The 27103-nt window shown below is 48.4% G+C and overlaps 1 protein-coding gene across 1 annotated transcript; it reads right to left on the minus strand.

Annotated features, from left to right (window-relative positions):
- Nucleotides 1-1060: 1060 nt before the first annotated feature.
- On the minus strand, nt 1061-27103 carry HABP2 (hyaluronan binding protein 2). Its single transcript, XM_077257013.1, has 13 exons — nt 26958-27103; nt 24554-24578; nt 22956-23039; nt 21795-21902; nt 20978-21094; nt 20384-20500; nt 18994-19165; nt 16577-16671; nt 14488-14776; nt 13757-13899; nt 5781-5915; nt 5367-5506; nt 1061-1500 (listed from the first exon to the last, which is right to left on the minus strand). Exons 1-13 carry the CDS (start codon nt 27039-27041, stop codon nt 1336-1338), a joined length of 1674 nt encoding a protein of 557 aa, XP_077113128.1. The 5' UTR covers nt 27042-27103; the 3' UTR covers nt 1061-1335.

Below are 27103 nucleotides of genomic sequence, written 5' to 3' on the forward strand. Positions count from 1 at the left end.
GGAGAATAAGGGGCAGGAGTGCGGAGAATAAGGGGCAGGAGTGCGGAGAATAAGGGGCAGGAGTGCGGAGAATAAGGGGCAGGAGTGCGGAGAATAAGGGGCAGGAGTGCGGAGAATAAGGGGCAGGAGTGCGAAGAATAAGGGGCAGGAGTGCGGAGAATAAGGGGCAGGAGTGAAGAATAAGGGGCAGGAGTGTGGAGAATAAGGGGCGGGAGTGTGGAGAATAAGGGTCAGGAGTGTGGAGAATAAGGGTCAGGAGTGTGGAGAATAAGGGGCAGGAGTTCAGAGAATAAGGGTCAGGAGTGTGGAGAATAAGGGGCAGGAGTTCAGAGAATAAGGGTCAGGAGTGTGGAGAATAAGGGGCAGGAGTTCAGAGAATAAGGGTCAGGAGTGTGGGGAATAAGGGGCAGGAGTGCGGAGAATAAGATAAAACGTCAAGACTGGGCCAAGAAATATCTTAAGACTGACTATTCAAAGGTTTTATGGACTGATGAGATGAGAGTGACTCTTGATGGGCCAGATGGATGGATCAGTAAAGGGCAGAGAGCTCCACTCCGACACAGACGCCACAAGGTGGAGGTGGGGGACTGGTATGGGCTGGTGTCATCAAAGATGAACTTGTGGGACCTTTTCGGGTTGAGGATGGAGAGAAGCTCAACTCCCAGACCTACTGCCAGTTTCTGGAACACACTGCGTTTTACCTGCGGATTTACAACGGATTTCCTTAGTTTTTTTGTGCGGATTCCTATTGAGGAACAGGTGTAAAACGCTGTGGAATCCGCACAAAGAATTGACATGCTGCAGAAAATACAATGCAGCGTTTCCGCGCGGTATTTTCCGCACCATGTGCACTGCGGATTTGGTTTTCCATAGGTTTATATAGTACTGTAAACCTGATGGAAAACTGCTGCGAATCCGCAGCGGCCAAATCCGCAATATGTGCACATAGCCTAAGGGTTTTATCCTTTAGTTATTAAAAAAAAATCTATGTCTTTTTTCTTACATCTCCTGGTCCTGACCCATAATATGCTGACATAGATTTAAAGGAGGAGGACGACATAAATAAAAGATAAAGTGTATTATGGGAATGTTACAATATATCATCCTGATATAACCCATGACCTGACTGAAGGAAGGATATCACAAGTCGCAAAACTGCATTTCTATAAAAGGTGTCCAATGCAACCACTACAGGGTTAATTAGGATGCTGCATGTGAGCAGACCCCACAGATTACCCGTTACCCAGGAGTCTGATGTGCCCCCAGACTGTGACTGCTACGATGCATTTAGGGTCTTGTGTCGGTCACGTCGGCCCGTGATTCCGGATTCTGCTCTTAGGGATTGGACTTCATGTTGTTTTCGATCCATGGAAGGAATCTGTAGACGTGTGTGTAGACCCCGGGCTTGTCCTTCACTCCGCACTTCTCTCCCCAGCTCACCACTCCGGCCACTTTTGTCTGACCATCAAGTTCACAGGCGAGGGGACCCCCGGAGTCACCCTGCAAAGTCAAGGATAAGATCCATTCATCCAGGAAACTGGCACAAGGACAAATTGTGCCCTGTGTGTCTGGTGGCACTGGTTATAGCGTAGGATCGCGGCAACGACCACTAAAGCACATGATCACTGTCCCATTCAGTGGCCCCTGGATCACCAGGGATGCTCAGTGGGTATCTGGAGAATTCCACGGGACCACCAAAGGTAATTCAGGATAATTACAGAACTCTACAGAACATTTCTAGAATTCGCCCTTTTCTTACTTTCGACTCTGCAAAAACTCTTACTGTCTCACTTATTCATTCCCGTCTGGACTATTGTAACTCTCTACTATTCGTCCTCCCTCTTACCAAACTCTCCCCGCTCCAATCTGTCCTGAATGCTGCAGCCAGGATCATATTCCTCACCAACCGTTACACCGATGCCTCTACCTTGTGCCAGTCATTACACTGGCTACCCATCCACTCCAGAATCCAGTACAAAACTACTACCCTCATCCACAAAGCACTCCATGGCTCAGCACTACCCTACATCTCCTCTCTGGTCTCAGTCTACCACCCTACCCGTGCCCTCCGCTCCGCTAATGACCTCAGGTTAGCATCCTCAATAATCAGAACCTCCCACTCCCGTCTCCAAGACTTTACACGTGCTGCACCGATTCTTTAGAATGCACTACCCAGGTTAATATGATTAATTCCTGATACCCACAGTTTTAAGCGTGCCCTAAAAACTCATTTGTTCAGACTGGCCTACCGCCTCAACGCATTAACCTAACTATCCCTGTGTGGCCCATTCAAAAAAAACAAAACATAATCAGGTTCCTCGCATCGTGTTCTCATACACTTTATGCAGTTAATAGCCTCTGTGTCTGTACTGCTACATACTTAGGCTGATAACTGGTTCATGCAGCTTTACATGAACACCCGAGCCTTACACTATGGCTGGTCCGAATAACTAAAGCAATTGTTACCATCCACCTCTCGTGTCTCCCCTTTTCCTCATAGTTTGTAGCTTGCGAGCAGCAGGGCCCTCACTCCTACTGGTATCTGTTGTTTATGTGGTTATTGTTATCCTGTAATGTCTATTGTCTGTACAAGTCCTCTCTATAAGTTGTAAAGCGCTGCGGAATATGTTGGCGCTATATACATAAAAATTATTATTATTATAACTCTAATGAGTGACCACTGAATTATCCATCGCAAAACTGACCAACAGGCACAGAGTCCACCTCACAAGGAATCATTAGTGGATGACCACAGAAGGACAAGGGAAAGCCACTATTCACTGGGCCACCAGAAATGACTGATGACGTATTGTGGAGGATGACTGCAGATGGCCATGAACCCAAAAACTAGGCAGACTTAAATATCAGTGTATCAAAGGAGAGCAAGGCCACCAGGAGGTCACTACTCTCATACATCATCGGGGAATTAATCACTACATCACATGTGACTGGACACCACAAAAGCATATCGCCACAGATGGCACATGGAGCCACTATATCACCAGGAACCACCAGGGATCATATGGGATCATATACTGCACTTCTATATCACCAGGGGTCAGATACTGCACCACTATATCACCAGGAACCACCAGGGATCATATACTGCACTTCTATATCACCAGGGGTCAGATACTGCACCACTATATCACCAGGAACCACCAGGGATCATATACTGCACTTCTATATCACCAGGGGTCAGATACTGCACCACTATATCACCACTATATCACCAGGGACAAGATACTGAACAACTACTACACCAGGGGTCAGATACTGCACCACTATATCACCAGGAACCACCAGGGATCATATACTGCACTTCTATATCACCAGGGGTCAGATACTGCACCACTATATCACCAGAAACCACCAGGGATCATATACTGCACTTCTATATCACCATGGGTCAGATGCTGCACCACTATATCACCAGGAACCACCAGGGATCATATACTGCACTTCTATATCACCAGGGACTAGATACTGAACAACTATAACAACAGGGATCAGATACTGCACCACTATACCACCAGGGACCAGATACTGAACAACTATAACACCAGGGATCAGATACTGCACCACTATACCACCAGGGATAAGATACTGCAGCAGTATATCACCAGGGATCAGATACTGAACAGCTATAACACCAGGGATCAGATACTGCACCACTATACCACCAGGGATAATATACTGCACCACTATATCACCCGGGATCAGATACTGCATCACTATATCACCAGGAATCAGACACTGCACCACTATATCACCATTGAACATACGCTGGCCCACTATATCACCATTGACCATACACTGCCCCACTATATCACCAGGGATCAGATACTGCACCAATATATCACCACTCACCAGAGATCAGATACTGCACCACTATATCACCGCTCACCAGGAATCAGACACTGCACCACTATATCACCATTGACCACATGCTGGCCCACTATATCACCAGGGATCAGATACTGCACTTCTATATCACCAGGGGTCAGATACTGCACCACTATATCACCAGGAACCACCAGAGATCATATACTGCACTTCTATATCACCAGGGGTCAGATACTGCACCACTATATCACCAGGAACCACCAGGGATCATATACTGCACTTCTATATCACCAGGGATCAGATACTGCACCACTACTATATCACCGTTGACCATACACTGCACCACTATATCACCAGGGACTAGACACTGCACCACTATATCACCAGGGATCACATACTGCACCAATATATCACCAGAGATCAGATACTGCATCAATATATCACCACTCACCAGAGATCAGATACTGCACCACTATATCACCATTGACCACATGCTGGCCCACTATATCACCACGGATCAGATACTGCACCAATATATCACCAGGGATCAGATACTGCACCAATATATCACCAGAGATCAGGTACTGCATCAATATATCACCACTCACCAGAGATCAGATACTGCACCACTATATCACCACTCACCAGGAATCAGACACTGCACCACTATATCACCATTGAACATACGCTGGCCCACTATATCACCATTGACCATACACTGCCCCACTATATCACCAGGGATCAGATACTGCACCAATATATCACCAGAGATCAGATACTGCATCAATATATCACCACTCACCAGAGATCAGATACTGCACCACTATATCACCGCTCACCAGGAATCAGACACTGCACCACTATATCACCATTGACCACATGCTGGCCCACTATATCACCAGGGATCAGATACTGCACTTCTATATCACCAGGGGTCAGATACTGCACCACTATATCACCAGGAACCACCAGGGATCATATACTGCACTTCTATATCACCAGGGACTAGATACTGCACCACTATATCACCAGGCACCACCAGGGATCATATACTGCACTTCTATATCACCAGGGATCAGATACTGCACCACTATATCACCAGGCACCACCAGGGATCATATACTGCACTTCTATATCACCAGGGATCAGATACTGCACCACTACTATATCACCATTGACCATACACTGCACCACTATATCACCAGGGACTAGACACTGCACCACTATATCACCAGGGATCAGATACTGCACCAATATATCACCAGGGATCAGATACTGCACCATAAGAGTCTCTTTCTTTGCATGATTTCTGGAACTATTGATCCCACATTTCTGTAAACAACACTGGTAATGATTGGCAATCACCAAGAAGATGAGCGATCAGCTGATATACAAGGGTGAACAGAACGGTTACGGCAAGGATTCCCTATATCAGCTTGTAGTCCAGGACCCTTATAACGTGCAGGGATTGACTTAAGCGGTGTATACCCTTTAGTAGAGACCCTAACACAGAGACATACCTGACAGGCATCTATCCCCCCCTCAGGGACCCCAGCGCAGAGCATACTGCCGTCAATCAGCTTCCCATAGGATTTGGCATCGGAGCAGTTGGTTTCGGAAATCACTTGGACAGAAGCATCAAGAAGATAAGCGGTCTGACCTGTCAGAGACAACAGTGGATCAGTCAGAGGTGTCCTAGGGGAACAGAGTAAACTGTGACAGGACAGAGACCGGCGGACAGAACCTCTGCCTGCAGTAATATAGGCCCTAATAGAGAGGAGAGGATCCAGAGGGGGAGGAGGGGGATGCAGCTGCAGCTTTACTATCTCTCTATATGAGGGGTCAACTATTCCTGCCAACATCATTTCATGGAACTGCTGCAGTTCACGATATATAAATCTGATCGCCACTTGTCAGGCAGCAGAGGATCGCACCTTTTTCTGTCATCCCCCATCCAGAAATATCACAGATCTTTCCTGGTGACAACTCGCGGTCCGGTAAACACGCCGTCTTCACAGTCCGCGTCTCCGAGGCGCACCTGCCGTTGGATTTCTTCAGTTTCATAAGAGCTGCAGCAAAGGAGACCGAGCAATAAGAACCAAGAGCCCCTAAAACTGCTCCCCCCATTGTATAATGAAAAGGTCTGCAACTTTCTATCATGCATCATGTCATAATCTCAGCTCCTTACAATTTTCAAAATCTCTGCTTGATGTCAATAAAAAAATGACTCCTAGAGGCTGAAACCTGTGTAGGCCTTGTACTTTTCATGCAATTGTTTCTACAACCCCTGGCATAAATTATGGAATCACCGGCCTTGGAGGATGTTCATTCAGTTGTTTAATTTTGTAGAAAAAAAGCCGATCACAGACATGGCACAAAACTAAAGTCATTTCACATGACAACTTTCTGGCTTTAAGAATCACTAAAAAAAATCAAGAACAAAAATGTGGCAGTCAGTAATGGTTACTTTTTTTAACGCATAGGGGAAAAATTATGGAATCATGAAAAACAAACAAACAAAAACCCCTCCAACACATCACTAGTATTTTGTTGCGCCACCTCTGGCTTTTCTAACAGCTTGCAGTCTCTGAGGCCTGGACTTACTGAGTGTCACACAGGACTCTTCATCAATCTGGCTCCATCTTTCTCTGATTGCTGTTGCCAGATCAGCTTTGCAGGTTGGAGCCTTGTCATGGACCATTGTCTTCAACTTCCACCAAAGATTTTCAATTGGATTGAGATCCGGACTATTTGCAGGCCATGACATTGACCTTATGTGTCTTTTTTCAAGGAATGTTTGCACAGTTTTTGCTCTATGGCAGGATGCATTATCATCTTGATAAATGATTTCATTATCCCCAAACATCCTTTCAATTGATGGGATAAGAAAAGTATCCAAAATATCAACATAAACTTGTGCATTTATTGAAGATGTAATGACATCCATCTCCCCAGTGCCTTTACCTGACATGCAGCCCCATATCATCAATGACTGTGGAAATTTGCAGTTCTCTTCAGGCAGTCATCTTTATAAATCTCATTGGAACGGCACCAAACAAACGTTCCAGCATCATCACCTTGCCCAATGCAGATTCGCGACTCATCACGGAATATGACTTTCATCCAGTCATCCACAGTCCACGATTGCTTTTCCTTAGCCCATTGTAACCTTGTTTTTTTCTGTTTAGGTGTTAATGATGGCTTTTATTTAGCTTTTCTGTCTGTAAATCCCATTTCCTTTAGGCGGTTTCTTACAGTTCAGTCACAGACATTGACTCCAGTTTCCACCCATTCGATCCTCATTTGTTTTGTTGTGCATTTCCTGTTTTGGAGACATATTGCTTGAAGTTTCCGGTCTTAACACTTTGATGTCTTCCTTGGTCGACCAGTATGTTTGCCTTTAACAACCTTCCCTGTTATGACCCCAATGGCGAGGGTCTCAGAGGAACGTGGAAGTCTGCAGAATACAAAAATCCAGCTCATAGGGCAGTGGTAACTGGGTTGACCATATATCTACTCCTAACGCCAACACTAGAAGTAGCCGGGGATCATTCCTACGTTGATTCTAGATGACACGCGCCAGCCGGAGAATCTAGCTACCCCTAGTAGAGGAAAACAAAGACCTTTCTTGCCTCCAGAGAAGGGGACCCCAAAGCTGGATAGAAGCCCCCCACAAATAATGACGGTGAGGTAAGAGGAAATGACAAACACAGAAATGAATCAGGTTTAGCACAGAGAGGCCCGCTTACTGATAGCAGAATAAAGAAAGGTAACTTATATGGTCAACAAAAACCCTATCAAAATCCACACTGGAAATTCAAGAACCCCCGAACCGTCTAACGGTCCGGGGGGAGAACACCAGCCCCCCTAGAGCTTCCAGCAAAGGTCAGGATATAGATTAGGAACAAGCTGGACAAAAATACAAAACCAAAACAAATAGCAAAAAGCAAAAGGCAGACTTAGCTGATATAACTGGAACCAGGATCAGTAGACAAGAGCACAGAAGACTAGCTCTGATAACTACGTTGCCAGGCATTGAACTGAAGGTCCAGGGAGCTTATATAGCAACACCCCTAACTAACGACCCAGGTGCGGATAAAAGGAATGACAGAAAAACCAGAGTCAAAAAACTAGTAACCACTAGAGGGAGCAAAAAGCAAATTCACAACAGTACCCCCCCCTTAGTGAGGGGTCACCGAACTCTCACCACGACCACCAGGGCGATCAGGATGAGCGGCATGAAAGGCACGAACTAAATCGGCCGCATGAACATCAGAGGCGACCACCCAGGAATTATCCTCCTGACCATAGCCCTTCCACTTGACCAGGTACTGAAGCCTCCGCCTGGAGAGGCGAGAATCCAAGATCTTCTCCACCACGTACTCCAACTCGCCCTCAACCAACACCGGAGCAGGAGGCTCAGCAGAAGGAACTACAGGCACAATGTACCGCCGCAACAAGGACCTATGAAATACATTGTGAATAGCAAACGACACAGGAAGATCCAGACGAAAAGATACAGGATTAAGGATTTCCAATATCTTGTAAGTCCCAATAAAACGAGGTTTAAATTTGGGAGAGGAGACCTTCATAGGAACAAAGCGGGAAGAAAGCCATACCAAATCCCCAACGCGTAGTCGGGGACCCACACCGCGGCGGCGGTTGGCAAAGCGCTGAGCCTTCTCCTGTGACAACTTCAAGTTGTCCACCACATGATTCCAGATCTGCTGCAACCTATCCACCACAGAATCCACCCCAGGACAGTCAGAAGGCTCCACATGACCCGAAGAAAAGCGAGGATGGAAACCAGAGTTGCAGAAAAAAGGCGAAACCAAGGTAGCGGAACTAGCCCGATTATTAAGGGCAAACTCAGCCAACGGCAAGAATGTCACCCAATCGTCCTGATCAGCAGAGACAAAACACCTCAAATAAGCCTCCAAAGTCTGATTGGTTCGCTCCGTCTGTCCATTAGTCTGAGGATGGAAAGCAGACGAAAACGACAAATCAATGCCCATCCTACTACAAAAGGATCGCCAGAACCTGGAAACGAACTGGGATCCTCTGTCTGACACAATATTCTCAGGGATGCCGTGCAAACGAACCACGTTCTGGAAAAACACAGAAACCAGATCGGAAGAGGAAGGCAGCTTAGGCAAAGGAACCAAATGGACCATCTTGGAGAAGCGATCACATATCACCCAGATAACGGACATGCCCTGAGATAGCGGAAGATCAGAAATGAAATCCATGGAGATATGTGTCCAAGGTCTCTTCGGGACAGGCAAGGGCAAGAGCAAACCGCTGGCACGAGAACAGCAAGGCTTAGCTCGAGCACAAGTCCCACAGGACTGCACAAATGACCGCACATCCCTTGACAAGGAAGGCCACCAAAAGGACCTGGCCACCAGATCTCTGGTGCCAAAAATTCCCGGGTGACCTGCCAACACCGAGGAATGAACCTCGGAAATGACTCTGCTGGTCCACTTATCCGGGACAAACAGTCTGTCAGGTGGACAAGACTCAGGCCTATCAGCCTGAAATCTCTGCAACACACGTCGCAGATCCGGAGAAATAGCTGACAAGATAACTCCATCTTTAAGAATACCAACAGGATCAGCGACTCCAGGAGCATCAGGCACAAAGCTCCTAGAAAGAGCATCGGCCTTCACATTCTTTGAACCTGGTAAATACGAGACAACAAAATCAAAGCGGGAGAAAAACAATGACCAGCGGGCCTGTCTCGGATTAAGGCGTTTAGCAGACTCGAGATACATCAGATTTTTGTGATCAGTCAAGACCACCACACGATGCTTAGCACCCTCGAGCCAATGACGCCACTCCTCAAATGCCCATTTCATGGCCAACAACTCCCGATTGCCCACATCATAATTTCGCTCGGCAGGCGAAAACTTCCTAGAGAAAAAGGCACAAGGTTTCATAACAGAGCAACCAGGGCCTCTCTGCGACAAAACGGCCCCTGCCCCAATCTCCGAAGCATCCACCTCAACCTGAAAGGGAAGTGAGACGTCAGGCTGGCACAAAACAGGCGCCGAAGTAAACCGGCGTTTCAACTCCTGGAAAGCCTCCACGGCAGCAGGAGCCCAGTTAGCTACATCGGAGCCCTTCTTGGTCATATCCGTCAAAGGTTTCACAATGCTAGAAAAATTAGCAATAAAACGACGGTAGAAGTTAGCGAAGCCCAAGAACTTCTGAAGACTCTTAACTGACGAGGGCTGAGTCCAATCAAGAATAGCTCGGACCTTGACTGGGTCCATCTCCACAGCAGAAGGGGAAAAAATGAACCCCAAAAAGGGAACCTTCTGTACACCAAAGAGACACTTTGAGCCCTTGACAAACAAAGAATTTTCACGCAAAATTTTAAAGACCAACCTGACCTGCTCCACATGCGAATCCCAATTATCAGAAAAAAACAAAATATCATCCAGATAAACAATCAAAAATTTATCCAGATACTTCCGGAAAATGTCATGCATAAAGGACTGAAAAACTGAAGGCGCATTGGAGAGCCCAAAAGGCATCACCAAGTACTCAAAATGACCTTCGGGCGTATTGAATGCGGTTTTCCATTCATCACCTTGCTTAATGCGCACAAGGTTGTACGCACCACGAAGGTCTATCTTGGTGAACCACTTGGCACCCTTAATCCGGGCAAACAAGTCAGACAACAGCGGTAAAGGATACTGAAATTTGACAGTGATCTTATTTAAAAGCCGATAATCAATACAAGGTCTCAAAGATCCGTCCTTTTTTGCCACAAAAAAGAATCCCGCACCAAGAGGGGAAGAAGACGGACGAATATGTCCTTTCTCCAGAGACTCCTTGATATATGAACGCATAGCGGTATGTTCAGGCACCGACAGATTAAACAGTCTTCCCTTAGGAAATTTACTGCCTGGGATCAAATCTATAGCACAGTCACAGTCCCTATGAGGAGGCAGTGCACTGGACTCAGACTCACTGAAGACATCCTGATAATCAGACAAATACTCCGGAACTTCCGAAGGCGTAGAAGAAGCAATAGACACAGGCAGGGAATCCCCATGAATACCACGACAGCCCCAACTTGAGACTGACATAGCCTTCCAGTCCAGGACTGGATTATGGGTCTGTAACCATGGCAGCCCTAAAACAACCAAATCATGCATTTTATGTAAAACCAGGAAACGTATCACCTCGCGGTGTTCAGGAGTCATGCACATGGTAACCTGTGTCCAATACTGCGGTTTATTTGCTGCCAATGGTGTAGCATCAATACCCCTAAGAGGAATAGGATTTTCTAATGGTTCAAGAGTAAAACCACAGCGCTTAGCAAATGAGAGATCCATGAGACTCAGGGCAGCACCTGAATCTACAAACGCCATGACAGGATAAGATGACAGTGAGCAAATCAAAGTTACAGACAGAATAAATTTAGGTTGCAAATTACCAACGGTGACAGGACTAACAACCTTAGCTATACGTTTAGAGCATGCTGAGATAACATGTGTAGAATCAGCACAGTAGTAGCACAAGCCATTCCGGCGTCTATGAATTTTCCGCTCATTTCTAGTCAGGATTCTATCACATTGCATTAAATCAGGTGTCTGTTCAGACAACACCATGAGGGAATTTGTGGTTTTTCTATCACATTGCACCGAATTAGGTGTCTGTTCAGACAACACCATGAGGGAATTTGCGGTTTTGCGCTCCCGCAACCGCCGGTCAATTTGAATAGCCAGTGCCATAGTATCATTCAGACCTGTGGGAATGGGAAAACCCACCATAACATTCTTAATGGCTTCAGAAAGGCCATTTCTAAAATTAGCGGCCAGTGCACACTCGTTCCAATGTGTCAGCACGGACCATTTCCGAAATTTTTGGCAATACACTTCAGCCTCGTCCTGCCCCTGAGACATAGCCAGCAAGGCCTTTTCTGCCTGAATCTCAAGATTGGGTTCCTCATAAAGTAAACCGAGCGCCAGAAAAAACGCATCAAGATCAGCCAATGCCGGATCTCCTGGCGCCAGCGAAAAAGCCCAATCCTGAGGGTCGCCCCGTAAGAACGAAATAACAATTTTTACTTGCTGAGCAGAATCTCCAGATGAACAGGGTCTCAGGGACAAAAACAATTTACAATTATTCACGAAATTCCTAAACTTAAACCTGTCTCCGGAAAACAGTTCAGGAATCGGTATTTTAGGTTCTGACCTAGGATTTCTGATAACATAGTCTTGTATGCCCTGCACACGAGTAGCCAGCTGGTCCACACTTGTAATCAAGGTCTGGACATTCATGTCTGCAGCAAGCATAGCCACTCTGAGGTAAAGGGGAAGAAGAAAAAAAAAAAAAAAAAACTCAGAATCTTCTTTCTTATAATCCCTCTTCTGCAATGCATTAAACATTTAATACTGGCCTGGCAAACTGTTATGACCCCAATGGCGAGGGTCTCAGAGGAACGTGGAAGTCTGCAGAATACAAAAATCCAGCTCATAGGGCAGTGGTAACTGGGTTGACCATATATCTACTCCTAACGCCAACACTAGAAGTAGCCGGGGATCATTCCTACGTTGATTCTAGATGACACGCGCCAGCCGGAGAATCTAGCTACCCCTAGTAGAGGAAAACAAAGACCTTTCTTGCCTCCAGAGAAGGGGACCCCAAAGCTGGATAGAAGCCCCCCACAAATAATGACGGTGAGGTAAGAGGAAATGACAAACACAGAAATGAATCAGGTTTAGCACAGAGAGGCCCGCTTACTGATAGCAGAATAAAGAAAGGTAACTTATATGGTCAACAAAAACCCTATCAAAATCCACACTGGAAATTCAAGAACCCCCGAACCGTCTAACGGTCCGGGGGGAGAACACCAGCCCCCCTAGAGCTTCCAGCAAAGGTCAGGATATAGATTAGGAACAAGCTGGACAAAAATACAAAACCAAAACAAATAGCAAAAAGCAAAAGGCAGACTTAGCTGATATAACTGGAACCAGGATCAGTAGACAAGAGCACAGAAGACTAGCTCTGATAACTACGTTGCCAGGCATTGAACTGAAGGTCCAGGGAGCTTATATAGCAACACCCCTAACTAACGACCCAGGTGCGGATAAAAGGAATGACAGAAAAACCAGAGTCAAAAAACTAGTAACCACTAGAGGGAGCAAAAAGCAAATTCACAACACTTCCCATGTTGTTTGTATTTGGTCCCGATTTTAGACACAGCTGACTGTGAACAATCAACATCTTTTGTAACATTGCGTGATGATTTACCCTCTTTTAAGAGTTTGATAATCCTCTCCTTTGTTTCAATTGACATCTCTCATGTTGGAGCCGTGTTTCATGTCAGTCCACTTGGTGCAACAGCTCTCCAAGGTGTGGTCACTCCTTTTTAGATGCGGACTAACGAGAAGATCTAATTTGATGCAGGTGTTAGTTTTGGGAATGAAAATTTACAGGGTGATTCCATAATTTTCTCCCTCAGAATTGAGTGATTCCATAATATTTTCCCCTATGCTTGGTTAAAAAAGTAACCATTACTGACTGCCACATTTTTTGTTCTTGATTTCTGTTAGTGTTTCTTAAAGCCAGAAAGTTGCCATTTGAAATGACTTTAGTTTTGTGCCATGTCTGTGATCGGCTTTTTTTCTACAAAATTATACAACTGAATGAACATCCTCCAAGGCTGGTGATTCCAGAATTTTTGCCAGGGGTTGTATTCTATCTTCTGTACATTCTGTATAATGAGGCTGACTCCGTTCAGGAGGCTGGGAAAGCTGGGTGGTGGCTGCTACTAGATCATTTTTTTTCTGACAAATTGGTTGTATTTGGCTTCCCCATAATTTGGCAGGAGATTTGTAGTTCCCGGGGATGTTTCTGGTTTCTACGTCCTCTCCGCCCCGGACCTGTCACTCACCGATATCATTATGGAGACTGGACATTTCTTCACGGTAATTATCGTGTATAATTATCTTCTCCACATCAAATATCTGCTCCCACGTCTCCTTCTTCTGAATGTCCAGCTTACCCAGTGACACTCGCCACAGACCCGGCTGTGACCTGCGGGAGACATAGATTACTAATACTCCCTGCCATCAAGATCTCTGCTTGCTGTCAGTGCTTGGGAACATGATTATTTGCACCCAGAGGCTGAACCCCATTCTAACCTCACAAGATATTACCATTGTAACCAGTCTACACAATCTGCTGCGACCCCCACAGCCCGGACTCCAGGCGGATACATTATACCTGCACTGATACAATGTAACAAACTGGAGACTTGGGCTACTGATGAGTTTAGCTCACAGAGCATTGTCCAGCCTACCTAGAATGGTGATAAAATTGTAAATTGTGAGAAATATTACGTCAAAGAGGGTTTCCATAAATAAGTTTCCATTCCCTGACAGCAATCAGAGATCTTAAACTTCTAGTTATATAACAAGTGACACAATTTATGTCATATAGGAGAACGTGAACCGATATGATTAAGCGCGTAACGTAACGGAGTAAAACTGAACGTTACTAGCTGTAATACCACACACATCCTGCGGGCAGGGGTGGCGCTGTGTCTAGAAAGAAGCAGCCATATTTCTCTAATCCTGGACACCCCCATAGTCTCGCCCCAGGGTGATGATCTGTGTTACTTACAGAGGTTTTACACAATGTGCAGCTGTCAGGATCCAGCATTCAGCAATTAATGTGCCACCGCAGAGATGCCCGGCACGAAGCGACGCCACGGGGCCCTTCAGCTGCAGCGATGCCAACCACGGGTGTTTGCCCGGCTGAGATCTTAACCCACCGAAGATCCTTCCCCGGGTGTTAGAAGGCAGCTCTCTGAGGCCGCATGTGGAGAACGGGGCGCTGGCATTGGCGCTGGGCGTGGGCCGGGCCGTGGAGTTTGGTGGCTTCAGTGTGGTCGACACACCGAGGTGTGGAACTAGAGAACAGAAGAAGTCAGAGGATGATGGGAGTCGTGATGCTCCGTTCATTGTGCAGACATGATTTATTGGACCAGTAGGCTCCAACTTTCCTAAAATTACAATTCTCAGCATGCAACGGTCGAGGTCTGCTGGGAGTTGTGGTTCCCCACAGTTAAAGACCTAAGCTTGGTAATTGGGTAATGAAAATGATACTTTTTATTATCTCGAGATCTCTGCTTGCTGTCAGTAAAAGATAACATTGTTAGTTATACTCAACATCTAAAAACCTGTATGTAACTTCTCACAGCTGAGGGGTAGTTACAATGTATCAGTGTAGACAACACATCAATAGCATTCTCCTGCCGTAACAGACTGTCACAATGTATCAGCGCAAGTAAAATGTATCAGCCCTGAGTCCCAAGTCCCGGATACAAAAGTAACAAACCCTCAGCAGTAAAACTAGTAGGATATATATCCATATGTCTGACAATAAATAAGAATGCTCCCACTCACTGACAGCAAGCAGAGATCCTATGAACGATCAGGAACAGATCTTAGAATTTGTCGGATGTTTTGTTATTTCATTGTGATAGAAGCGGTAAAGAGAGGGGCGCAAAATAGCAATTAGTTTATTGTAAGGTTACACGTTGTGAGTATGATGGGCGGGCTGCAGATGGCACCGGACCCCCGGAGGAGCTTCGAGACTTTCTGGATGGGATATTCAAGATGCTGACAATTCCGCTCCTCCACAATCAGGCGAGAGAACCACAGAGCTCAGCAGAGATGCCCGCTGTATTCAGGGCTATAGAAGTTTGCGTTTCGTGGACGTCCTGTCACTTCCTCAGGTACATAGGATTGGCTGTGGTACATTGGTACCTGAGGAAGTGACAGGACGTCCACGAAACGCAAAGTTCTATAGCCCTGAATACAGTGGGCATCTCTGCTGAGCTCTGTGGTTCTCTCGCCTGATTGTGGAGGAGCGGAATTGTCAGCATCTTGAATATCCCATCCAGAATTATTTCATTGTGGACACATACCATCCCCCCCGATATTCCCCACAATGCACAGCCCGTCCCCCGATATTACCCACAATGCACGGCCCGTCCCCCCGATATTCCCCACAGTGCACGGCCCGTCCCCCCGATACTCCCCACAATGCACGGCCCCCCCCCCGATATTACCCACAATGCACGGCCCGTCCCCCGATATTCCCCACAATGCACGGCCCCCCCCCCCCCCGATATTACCCACAATGCACGGCCCGTCCCCCGATATTCCCCACAGTGCACGGCCCGTCCCCCCGATACTCCCCACAATGCACGGCCCCCCCCCCCCCCCCCCGATATTACCCACAATGCACGGCCCGTCCCCCGATATTCCCCACAATGCACGGCCCGTCATACGCAGCAGTGTTATACCAGGACTAGATGGTGGCCAGTTCTAACACATCGGGTATTCTAGGATATGTATGTAGTTTATTTATGAAGATTTCAGAATAATGTAATGAATACACAGGATATTCCGGGTAAATAGATACATTATATACTGTGACTGACAGAACTTGTTCAGTAAACGTGAGTGAACTACGTCGCGCTGTGAGTGGGGGTTAAATCCCGCGCCAATATCGCTGATTGGTCGCACCCGGCTGGGCGCGACCAATCAGCGCAGTGTGGCTCAAGTCCCGCGCCAATTCCCGGCCGAACTGCACCTGTTGCTGATTGGTCGCGGGCGGCTGGCACGACCAATCAGCGACGCGGGATTTCCGCTACAGACAAACGGACAGAATGAGCCGATTATGTAGTAGATGGCGACATTACCCGCCGGACACGCAGACACGGTACACAGGTCCCATTTCAGCTTCTCCTCCTGATCCTGAAAGTAACACCACGGCTTCTCTGCACCGTCCGGGTTTCTGTGTAAAGGGGGAAATGACAGCGATAAGTATGTGCCCCCCACCGTGCCCCCCACCGTGCTAATACAGATGGAAAGGACTAGCACATGATCGCAGGATCTGACTACACAGGAAACGTTTGTAGTCTGTAACCATGGAGACACAATGCTGGAAGAGCTGTATACTGAGGATAGAGGTCACAGAGACGGATATTGGAGGTTTCCTCTTCATACAGTTTCCCCAAAAGGGTTAAACGCGAGATGTAACTACTGTCCTGTACAGAGTGCGATGTATCACTGCCGTCCTCTGTATCCAGAGATGTCACAACATGTTTGCTACCAAATTGGTTTTATAAGATTTAGTACCCGGTGTCAGGATCGGTGCTGGGTCCCATGACAGGCGGCATTAAAGGGAAGGAATGGAAGAAAGCGCGAGGTCGCCCGAAACGTCAAAGCCACAGGTACAGGTGTGTTCCCCTCATCGTCAGTCAGTGTCTGTGCTCAATCTATGGATCACCCACAGCCAGGATCCGTCTGCACAGGGATCACCCACACCCAGGATCCGTCTGCACAGGGATCACCCACAGCCAGGATCTGTCAGCACAGGGATCACCCACAACCAGGATCTGTCTGCACAGGGATCACCCACAGCCAGGATCTGTCAGCACAGGGATCACCCACACCCAGGATCTGCCTGCACAGAGATCAACCACATCCAGGATCCATCTGCACAGGGATCACCCACAACCAGAATCTGTCAGCACAGGGATCACCCACAGCCAGGATCTGTCAGCACAGGGATCACCCACACCCAGGATCTGTCAGCACAGGGATCACCCACACCCAGGATCTGCCTTCACAGGGATCACCCACAACCAGGATCTATCAGCACAAGGATCACCCACAACCAGGATCCATCTGCACAGGGATCACCCACAGCCAGGATCTGTCAGCACAGGGATCACCCACAGCCAGGATCTGTCTGTAAATCGCTCATGCCCGTGTCGCAGTCTGGATTTGCTCACAGTGGTGAATATCCTGCAGTTATTTCTTCACTTGTGTATGAACTGGATGAAATATTTTTGGATAAATTCTGATGTTTTGTGTGGACTATGACCAATTGTTGGGATCATCTGCCATGCGGCTATTACAGGCGTGGGACTTTAGTTTTAAGTAAGTTACTTTTTATATTTTTAGACTCATAAACTGCTCAAAAAATAAAAGGTAAAACACAAACCACAACATGATGTAACTCCGAGTCAATCACTTCTGTGAAATCATCCTGTCCAGTTATGACGTAAAAGACCAAAACCAATAATATAGGGGTATAATCAATATAACAACCAAAAGGAAAAAGAATACCCTTAACAAATAACTTTTAATAAATGATATTTACCAACACCATAAACACTAGTTCTGTGCGGGGTATGAAAAGCCGCCGAGATGCCACAAGAACTCTTCTGATGAAGAGATGAATTCCTGACCCTATTATTCACCCTAATGGCACTCGCACCGTCCTGACAGCGGAGGTTGGCACCCAGTAATTCGATGTGGCGCCCCCACTCAGCGATGGCTGTCCCTTCTTACCCTGATCGGGGGGCATTTCTTTGGAGGGCCGCACAGCCCCCCATGTGCTCACCAGAGGTAGCCTGATGCCATTAGGTACCGAGATGAGATCCTCAGACCCCTTGTGAGACCACATGCTGGTGCGGTTGGCCCTGGGTTCCTCCTAATGCAGGACAATGCCAGACCTCATGTGGCTGGAGTGTGTCAGCAGTTCCTGCAAGATGAAGGCATTGAAGCTATGGACTGGCCGCCCGTTCCCCAGACCTGAATCCGACTGAGCACATCTGGAACATCATGTCTCGCACCATCCACCACAGACTGTCCAGGAGTTGGCGGATACTTTAGTCCAGGTCTGGGAGGAGATCCCTCAGGAGACCATCCACCACCTCATCAGGAGCATGCCCAGGCGTTGTAGGGAGGTCATACAGGCACGTGGAGGCCACACACACTACTGAGCATCATTTCCTTGTCCTGAGGCATTTCCACTGAAGTTGGATCAGCCTGTAACTTCATTTTCCACTTTGATTTTGAGCATCATTCCAACTCCAGACCTCCGTGGGATATTAGTTGTGATTTACGTTGATCATTTTTAGGGTTTATTGTTCTCAACATTCCACTATGTAATGAATAAAGATTTACACCTGGAATATTTCATTCAGTGATATCTAGGATGTGGGATTTTACTGTTCGCTTTATTTTTTGGGCGGTGTAGCTTTGCCTAGGAGCTGTGTACAGAGAACGGTTAGAGATTTACCATAAAGACTTTACATTGATTTACCTGCAGAAATTGTGCTCCCCGATCCCAGACTGCCATATGTCCGGCACAAAGGCGTTGATGGTCTCCCTGGCCAGGAGGTAGGAGTCCCAGGGCAGGCAGCGGTGCCCGCCGTTTGTCTGGCTGGTAGAACCGCGGTACCGCAGCCCATCGTTCCGGTAGCAGTCACTGGATGCTGAGAGGACAGGGAAAAATCTCACATCAGATAAATGAAAATCCGTCTGTCAGAGACCCGAACTGGGGGGAAAAGTCCAATAATCCAGGATGCAGGGAACGTCAATAGTTCACACTCCGGATTATTGGACAAAAAGATGGGGCCAAATACTGATGATCTCTCTATAGGAAAATGGCGCCAGACCCTCCTGACTCTGCTGCTCCATTACCAGCGATCGTCACTCCGGGCGGCCAAATTACCCAGAACACAAGGACGTTACTATGCCTGCCTAGAAAGTATGGGAAGGAGTGATGGAGGGGACGGGCGGTCACCAGATACTGATGATGGAGGCGACGGGTGGTCACCAGATACTGATGATGGAGGCGACGGGCGGTCACCAGATACTGATGATGGAGGAGACGGGCGGTCACCAGATACTGATGATGGAGGCGACGGGCGGTCACCACATACTGATGATGGAGGGGATGGGCAGTCACCAGATACTGATGATGGAGGAGACGGGCGGTCACCAGGTACTGATGATGGAGGGGATGGGCAGTCACCAGATACTGATGATGGAGGAGACGGGCGGTCACCAGATACTGATGATGGAGGAGACGGGCGGTCACCAGATACTGATGATGGAGGAGACGGGCGGTCACCAGATACTGATGATGGAGGAGACGGGCAGTCACGAGATACTGATGATGGAGGTGACGGGCGGTCACCAGATACTGATGGGATTTACCGTTCTGTTTTATTCAGTCACTTTGTTTGTACTTTGCTAATTGATACAAATAAACCACTGTCTCTTCTATTAGTGTAACATTCCTACATTGTAGCGATTATATATATATTGACTTCCTCGCCTTCCTGAGACTTTCCTCTTGTCTCCATTTGGAGGAATCTTGATTTAAAGGGGAATTACACTTTGATGCCCCCGGACTGTACCGCTGTGGGGCTCAGCCTGGGACGCTCCAGCTCTTGTAACTACAAGTCCTGGTGCATTCTGTCTGCCGCAGACGATCAGAGGATGATGGGACTTGTAGTTGCACAGCAGCTGGTTCCTGTTATGACTTGTGTTTGCTGGCTCAGTGATCGGCCCAGTCCAGGACCACAGGCCGCCACAAACAGCGCAATTATAATACCGCTATTATATGAGACAATTGCTTATAATGCTATTCCATTACCTTGCGGGTGAGGGCAGGATGGCTCCCGTCGTCCTCACTTTGCACTTACCCATCTCACAGAACGTCCCCCTGAAGCTCTTCGGGCAGAGGCAGGTGAAGTTGTTCAGGAGTTTTCTCAGGCAGGTTCCTCCGTTCTTACAGGGATTGTTGGTGCAAACGGACTCGACTGCAAAAAGAAGAAAACATTCCCAACCGTGGGCAGCAATGGCGAGGGAGCGGAGCGCGGGCAGTGCTGCCGGGTGCAGATGTAGCAGAGCTCTCCTTGTATCTGACCCCATTATTTAGGTAGAGGGGAAGCTCTGTGCAGTTTTACTTATCCTGAGTGGACCCCATAGTATGTAAGGCCCCATTGGACCCCCACTGTGACATAATGGATGTGTTTCCCCTTTCTGCCCTGCAGTGTTTAGCTCCTAGAGGATTGTCTTCGCTGACACATTGTAGCGAGCTCATCAGCTGTTTAGTTAGGATGTAATCTATAGTTACACAATTATAATTAATATGGCTGAGAAAAGACACAAGTCCTCCGCCACTTTCGGCCGGGGGATGATAAGGGACTGACAGCAAGCAGAGCTCTTGTAATTGACATTAGTAGATATTCTGTGTCGTCCACCCCTCCCCCCTGACCCCGGTGGGCGCCTCGTACCTGCACTGCACGTGGGGTCTTGGTACGGATAGTGACACCGACACTTGTAATACGGAGCAAACCTCCTCAGGACGCAGTCGCCGTGCTCGCACGTGTCTTTCTTGCACGGCCCCATCACTGTCCACAAAACGTACAGAAAAGAGTTTATATTAAAGAACTGGACGGATAATGAGGGCACGGAGAAGCTCGACGTTAGGAGGCCGGACCGGTCACCCCGAGGCCGAAAGACCCTCCAGTGGGTCCTCAAAGAAGCCGTCCATAGCATCAATGTTCTGGGAAGTTCTGGGTCATAGGATGAAGAAACATTGACAGCAGCCTCTTAGGAATCCGTCTCATTTCTGCAGCATATTTCACAACCTTACTGCTCTTACAGTAAAGAACCCTTCTCTTCTATAGAACATCTCGGAAAATGCGCCACAGCTTTATTGCTCTTGCAGTAAAAAGTTACAGTTTAACTGCTCTTACAGAAAAGAATCCTTTCCATCTGCAGAAACTAGAGAACAGCATTATGTCATTGTTCCTGTAACAGTGAGGAATACTGCCTGACTACATCACATGTAGCACAGCCTCGCTGCTCTCACTACATTGTCCAGTCTTATTGCTCTTCTAGAGAATTGTGCAGCTCTTACAGCAAATAATCCTTCCAGGTTCACAGAATATTGTACAACCTGAACGTTCTTACAACCCATAGAGGACTTGTCATAACATAACTGCTGTTACTGTAAAGAATCCTAACAGTTATTGGTAAGTGACAGCGCAGATATGACTGGGATAACTGGGTGAGCTCAGCACATTGAGCTTTTCCTTCTTTTCTCACCTTTCTCGCAGTTTGATCCAGTGAAGAACTCTGAGCAGCGACACGTGTATCCTTGCTCCGTGTTCACACATGTTCCGTGGTTAAGACACGGCTGCGAGCTGCAGGGATCTGACCAGGAAGTTTCATGTTAACATAATGCAGAATACACATGGGGGGCAGGGTGGGTGGGCTCTGGGGCCCCGGGTGGGTGGGCTCTGGGGCCCCTCTCTGTACTGCACCATGTACCGATCCTAGAGGGCGGGGTCTTCTGGTGTGATGTCAGAGCTGTGCTGGGTGCACTGACCAATTAGACGTCTCCCTCCTGCTGCTCCCTCCCCCCTCTCACAGCATGCAGTCTCACACACACAGTGGCTGCAGCTGCATCCCCCTCCTCCCTGATTTTTATCTCCTCCATTACTTAGGCTATGTGCACAGGTTGCGGATTAGGCTTAGGAATTTCTGGTGCGGATTCTGCATGTCTTGGCAGAAAACGCAGGTGCGGATTTGACGCGTTTTTTTGTGTGGATTTTTTGAGGATTTACTGTGTTTTTTACCCCTGCGGATTTCTATAATGGAGTGGGTACAAAAACGCTGCAGATCCGCAAAAAAGAAGTGACATGCTACTTCTTTTAATCCGCAGCGTTTCCGCATGGAATTTTCCGCACCGTCAGCACAGCGGGTTTTTTTTGCCATTGATTTACATTGTACTGAAAATCACTTGCGGATCTGCAGCGTTTCTGCACCTCAAAAAACACTGTGGGTCCGCAGGAAATCCACAACATGTGCACATACCCTTAGAATGATTTTTGGCGAATGAGGACTTGGAACTTTATGCCCATCTCTAAGGATCCTGCAGGCAGGAAGGGGGGGTCTCCATGCAGGAAGGTGGGTCTCCAGGCAGGAGGGGAGTCTGCAGGCGGGGGAGTCTCCAGGCGGGGGGGTCTCCAGGCGGGGGGGTCTCCAGGCTGGAAGGGGGATCTGCAGGCGGGGAGGGGGGTCTCCAGGCAGGAGGGGGGTCTGCAGGCGGGGGGGTCTCCAGGCTGGAAGGGGGATCTGCAGGCGGGGGTCTCCAGGCTGGGAGGGGGATCTGCAGGCGGGGGGGGGGGGTCTCCAGGCAGAAGGGGGGTCTGGGGGGGTCTGCAGGCAGGAGGGGGGTCTGCAGGCTCTAGGATGTAGATTTACCCTCCGCAGAGTCATGGTAGTTCAGGTTCAGTGCATGGTGGACGTTTTCTGCTAGTAGTCTTCCCAGATTTTTCACCAACTGTTCTGTAAAACAGAATGAAGATGAGGATGAAGCAGCGACCAGCAAGCAGTGTTAGTGGCGGAGTGTAAATTCCACTGCTATCCAGCGCCATCCTCCGTAACCTGTGAATGATTAGATGATGGGGTAGTGGCTGCTTCTCATCACTGCACCATTTTCAGATCCATCACCGCTGCTTGTTGTCAGTGACTTGAATCATTTGTGCTGCTCACACAGCTGCAGTTTGTTACAATGTGTCCAGTCTGGGCTGATCAGATCCTGCTCATACAGATACAGGTGCAGGACACGAGGACTCCGCGCTCTGTCTCGGCTTTCAATGCACCGAGCTTCCATTCAATGACAGCTAAAGCCATATTGAGATCTTCTATGTTTGTGTTTCCCTAGCAAAGCCACATTGACACATTGTAACAAACCCATCAGCTGAGCGAGGAAACTAGGGGAACTTTTCTTTATGAAATAAAGGGTAGAATGTTCATTTATGCTGACAGCAAGCAGAGATCCTGGAAAGATGAGAAACTGAAATTCATAGTAAGTCCCCCTTAGTGTATTTCCGTCTGTGCACGCCCTGTGTACCCCTGTACTCCTTCCTGTGTGCTCCCCCTGTGTTCTCCCTCTCTTCATACAACCTCTGAGTTTCCCCCTCTGTGTACCACCTCCCTGTATGCTCCGTACTCCACCTCTGTGTACCCCCTGAAATCCCCCGTGTCCCCCCATGTCCCCCTCCCATGTCCCCCTCCCATGTCCCCTCTCCTGTGTCCCCCTCCCGTGTCCCCCCATGTCCCCCTCCCTTGTCCCCCCTCCCATGTCCCCCCTCCCGTGTCTCCCCATGGCCCCCTCCCTTGTCCCCCGGGGGCCCCCTCCCATGTCCCCCCTCCCGTGTCCCCCATGTCCCCCTCCCTTGTCCCCCCCTTGTCCCCCCTCCCGTGTCCCCCCATGGCCCCCTCCCTTGTCCCCCTCCCGTGTCCCCCCTCCCGTGTCCCCCTCCCGTGTCCCCCCATGTGTCCTCCCCCTGTGTCCCCCCATGGCCCCCTCCCTTGTCCCCCTCCCGTGTCCCCTCATGTGTCCCCCCCTTGTCCCCCCTCCCGTGTCCCCCCATGGCCCCCTCCCTTGTCCCCCTCCCGTGTCCCCCCATGTGTCCCCCCCTTGTCCCCCCTCCCATGTCCCCCCATGTCCCCCCTCCCGTGTCCCCCCATGTCCCCCTCCCGTGTCCCCCTCCCGTGTCCCCCCATGGCCCCCTCCCTTCTCCCCCTCCCGTGTCCCCCCATGTGTCCCCCCCCTTGTCCCCCCTCCCGTGTCCCCCCATGGCCCCCTCCCCTGTCCCCCTCCCTTGGCCCCCTCCCTTGTCCCCCTCCCGTGTCCCCCCATGTCCCCCTCCCGTGTCCCCCCATGTGTCCTCCCCCTGTGTCCCCCTCCCGTGTCCCCCCTCCCGTGTCCCCCCATGTGTCCTCCCTCCGTGTCCCCCTCCCGTGTCCCCCCCACACATTTCTCGCTCAGTAAACATCCATGAGATAATATTTACCGTAATTCGTCAGACGATGGCGAAACTGAGGAGAGAAAGACAAGAATGAGATAGGAGGAGCCGCGGGGCACTAATTATTAACATGGCACTATGCAAATGAGCTGTAACCCATAGCAACCAGAGATCGTCGTCATTCAGGATCATGTACGATCATCAGATCACTTCTCATTCACAAGATCAGTTACACAAAATCCTGCAGATATTCCGTGTATTCAGGGGTTTCAGGGGCAGCAGTCACCGCGGGGCCCAAAGACCCCAAAGATAAGGAGACCTATAAATGGCAGCTGGGGGTCCGGACACAGGGTTCATGGTGTGGAGAATACATCTCCGGCAGCACAGACCCTGGTCCGGATTGTTACAATGTATCAGCCTAGAGTCCATGTGTCTCACAGAGGATTGTCCAGACTGGATACAATGTAACAATCCCTCAGCTGTAAGGAGCATTAGGGCAGGACAGGATTCCAGCCTCTGTGTGATAACAATAAGTCACTGAGAGCAAGCAGAGATCTTGTGATCGGGTTCTTACGGAAATGTCCACATGGGAGGAATGATGGGGAAGGAAGAGGAAGAAAAAGGAAGGAAGGGGAAGGAAGAGGAAGGAAGGAAGAGGAAGGAATGGGGGAAGGAAGGGGAAGAGGAAGGAAGGGGAATGAAGAGAATGGAAGGGGAAGGAAGGAAGAAAGGGGAAGGAAGGGGAAGGAAGAGGAAGGAAGGAAGGAAAAAAAGAAAGAGGAAGGAAAAGGAAGGACGATGAAGGAGGGGGAAAGAAGAGGAAGGAAAGAAGGAAAAAGAAGGAAGAGGAAGGGAAGGAAGATGAAGGAGGGGAAGGAAGAGGAAGGAAATGGAAGGAAAAGGAAGGAAGGGGAAGGAAAAGGAAGTAAGGGGATGGAAAAAGAAGGAAAGAAAAAGAAGGAAGAGGAAGGAAAAGGAAGGACGAGGAAGGAAAAGGAAGTAAGGGGATGGAAAAAGAAGGAAAGAAAAAGAAGGAAGAGGAAGGAAAAGGAAGAAACTAAGGAAAATGAAGGAAGATGGAGGAAGAGGAAGGAAAAGGAAGGAAGAGGAAGGAAAAGTATGGAAAGAAGAGGAAGGAATGAAAGAAGAAAAGAAGATAGGAAGAACGAGGATGGAAGGAAAGAAGGGGAAGGAAGAGAAAAGAAGGGGACGGAAGAGGAGGGAAAAGGATGGCAGGAACAAGAAGGAAGGAAGAGGAAGAAAGGAAGGAAGGAAAAAAAAGGAAGAGGAAGGAAAAGGAAGGAAGAGGAAGGAAAAGGAAGGAAGAGGAAAGAAGGTAAGTAAAGGAAGGAAGATGAAGGAAAAGTATGGGAGGAAGAGGAAGGAAGGAAGGAGCAGGATTGAAGAGGAAGGAAAGAGGGGTGAGGAAGAGGAAGAAAGAGGAAGGAAAAGGATGGAAGGAAGAGGAAGGAAGGATAAAGAAGGAAGAGGAAGGAAAGAAGGGGAAGGGAGGAAGGAAGGGGAAGTAAGGAAGAGGAATGAAAAGGAAGGAAGAGGAAGGTATAGGAATCAAGAGGAAGGAAATGGAAGGAAAAGGATGGAAGAAAAAGGAAAAGGAAGGAAGAGAAAGGAAGGAAGAGAGAAAAAGGAAGCAAGAGAGAAATGAAGGAAGAAAGAGAAAGGAAGGAAGGGGAAGGGGAAGGAAGAGAAAAAAAGGAAGAGGAAGGAAGGAAAAAGTAGGAAGAGGAAGGAAAGAATGGGAAGGGAGGAAGGAAGGGGAAGTAAGGAAGAGGAATGAAAAGGAATGAAGAGGAAGGAAATGGAAGGAAAATGATGGAAGAAAAAGGAAAAGGATGGAAGAGAAAGGAAGGAAGAGAGAAAACGGAAACAAGAGAGAAATGAAGGAAGAAAGAGAAAGGAAGGAAGAGGAAGGAAGGCAACCCAGAATATGTGTCTGCATCCATCAGGTGTTTGGCAGTGTCGGTGCACAGCTCCATACGGGCCTGACACTATTCCACAACTGTCCTAAGTCTGAATACGGCGAGAAGACATTATTTTCAGTCCATTCGGAAAATTGCTAGAACCTTGAAGGTATACTCCAGTGCCGTCTTCTGTCTGAATCTACAATGTGCACATTGTAATAAGAAGGAAAGTGTTGCAGGAAAAGGGGGGTCCGGACCTTTGACCGGTGCTCTGTCTGTGTATACCTGCGGGTAATGTCTGTCAGGCGTCCCTCAGTGTCAGGGGCAGCTCTCAGCGGTAGCTAATAGGGGGTCCCGTCAATAGACCCCACTGTGGGCTCAGGACGCTCAGGCAGGCAGTAATGGCAGTACCTGTGCTGTCTGGGACCCTGCCTGCCCCTGCGTTCTCTGTAGATTGTCAGCTCTTATGCTCCAGGAGGGGAGACAGTCTCTGTGTGACTGGCAATGTGCGGCCCCCCACCCCGACATACCGTCTGAGAAGATGGGGTACAGCACATAAGGATGATGGTGGTGAGGAGGAATCCGGGTCTGTGGCTCATCGTGGCCTCACACATCCTGCAGGTCTCCGTCCATCCACAGTCCAGAGTCTACAGTGCTCGGCCCCGACCTTTACATT

This window comes from Ranitomeya variabilis, chromosome 4, assembly GCF_051348905.1.
Source record: "Ranitomeya variabilis isolate aRanVar5 chromosome 4, aRanVar5.hap1, whole genome shotgun sequence".
Classification (NCBI taxonomy): Eukaryota; Metazoa; Chordata; class Amphibia; order Anura; family Dendrobatidae; genus Ranitomeya; species Ranitomeya variabilis.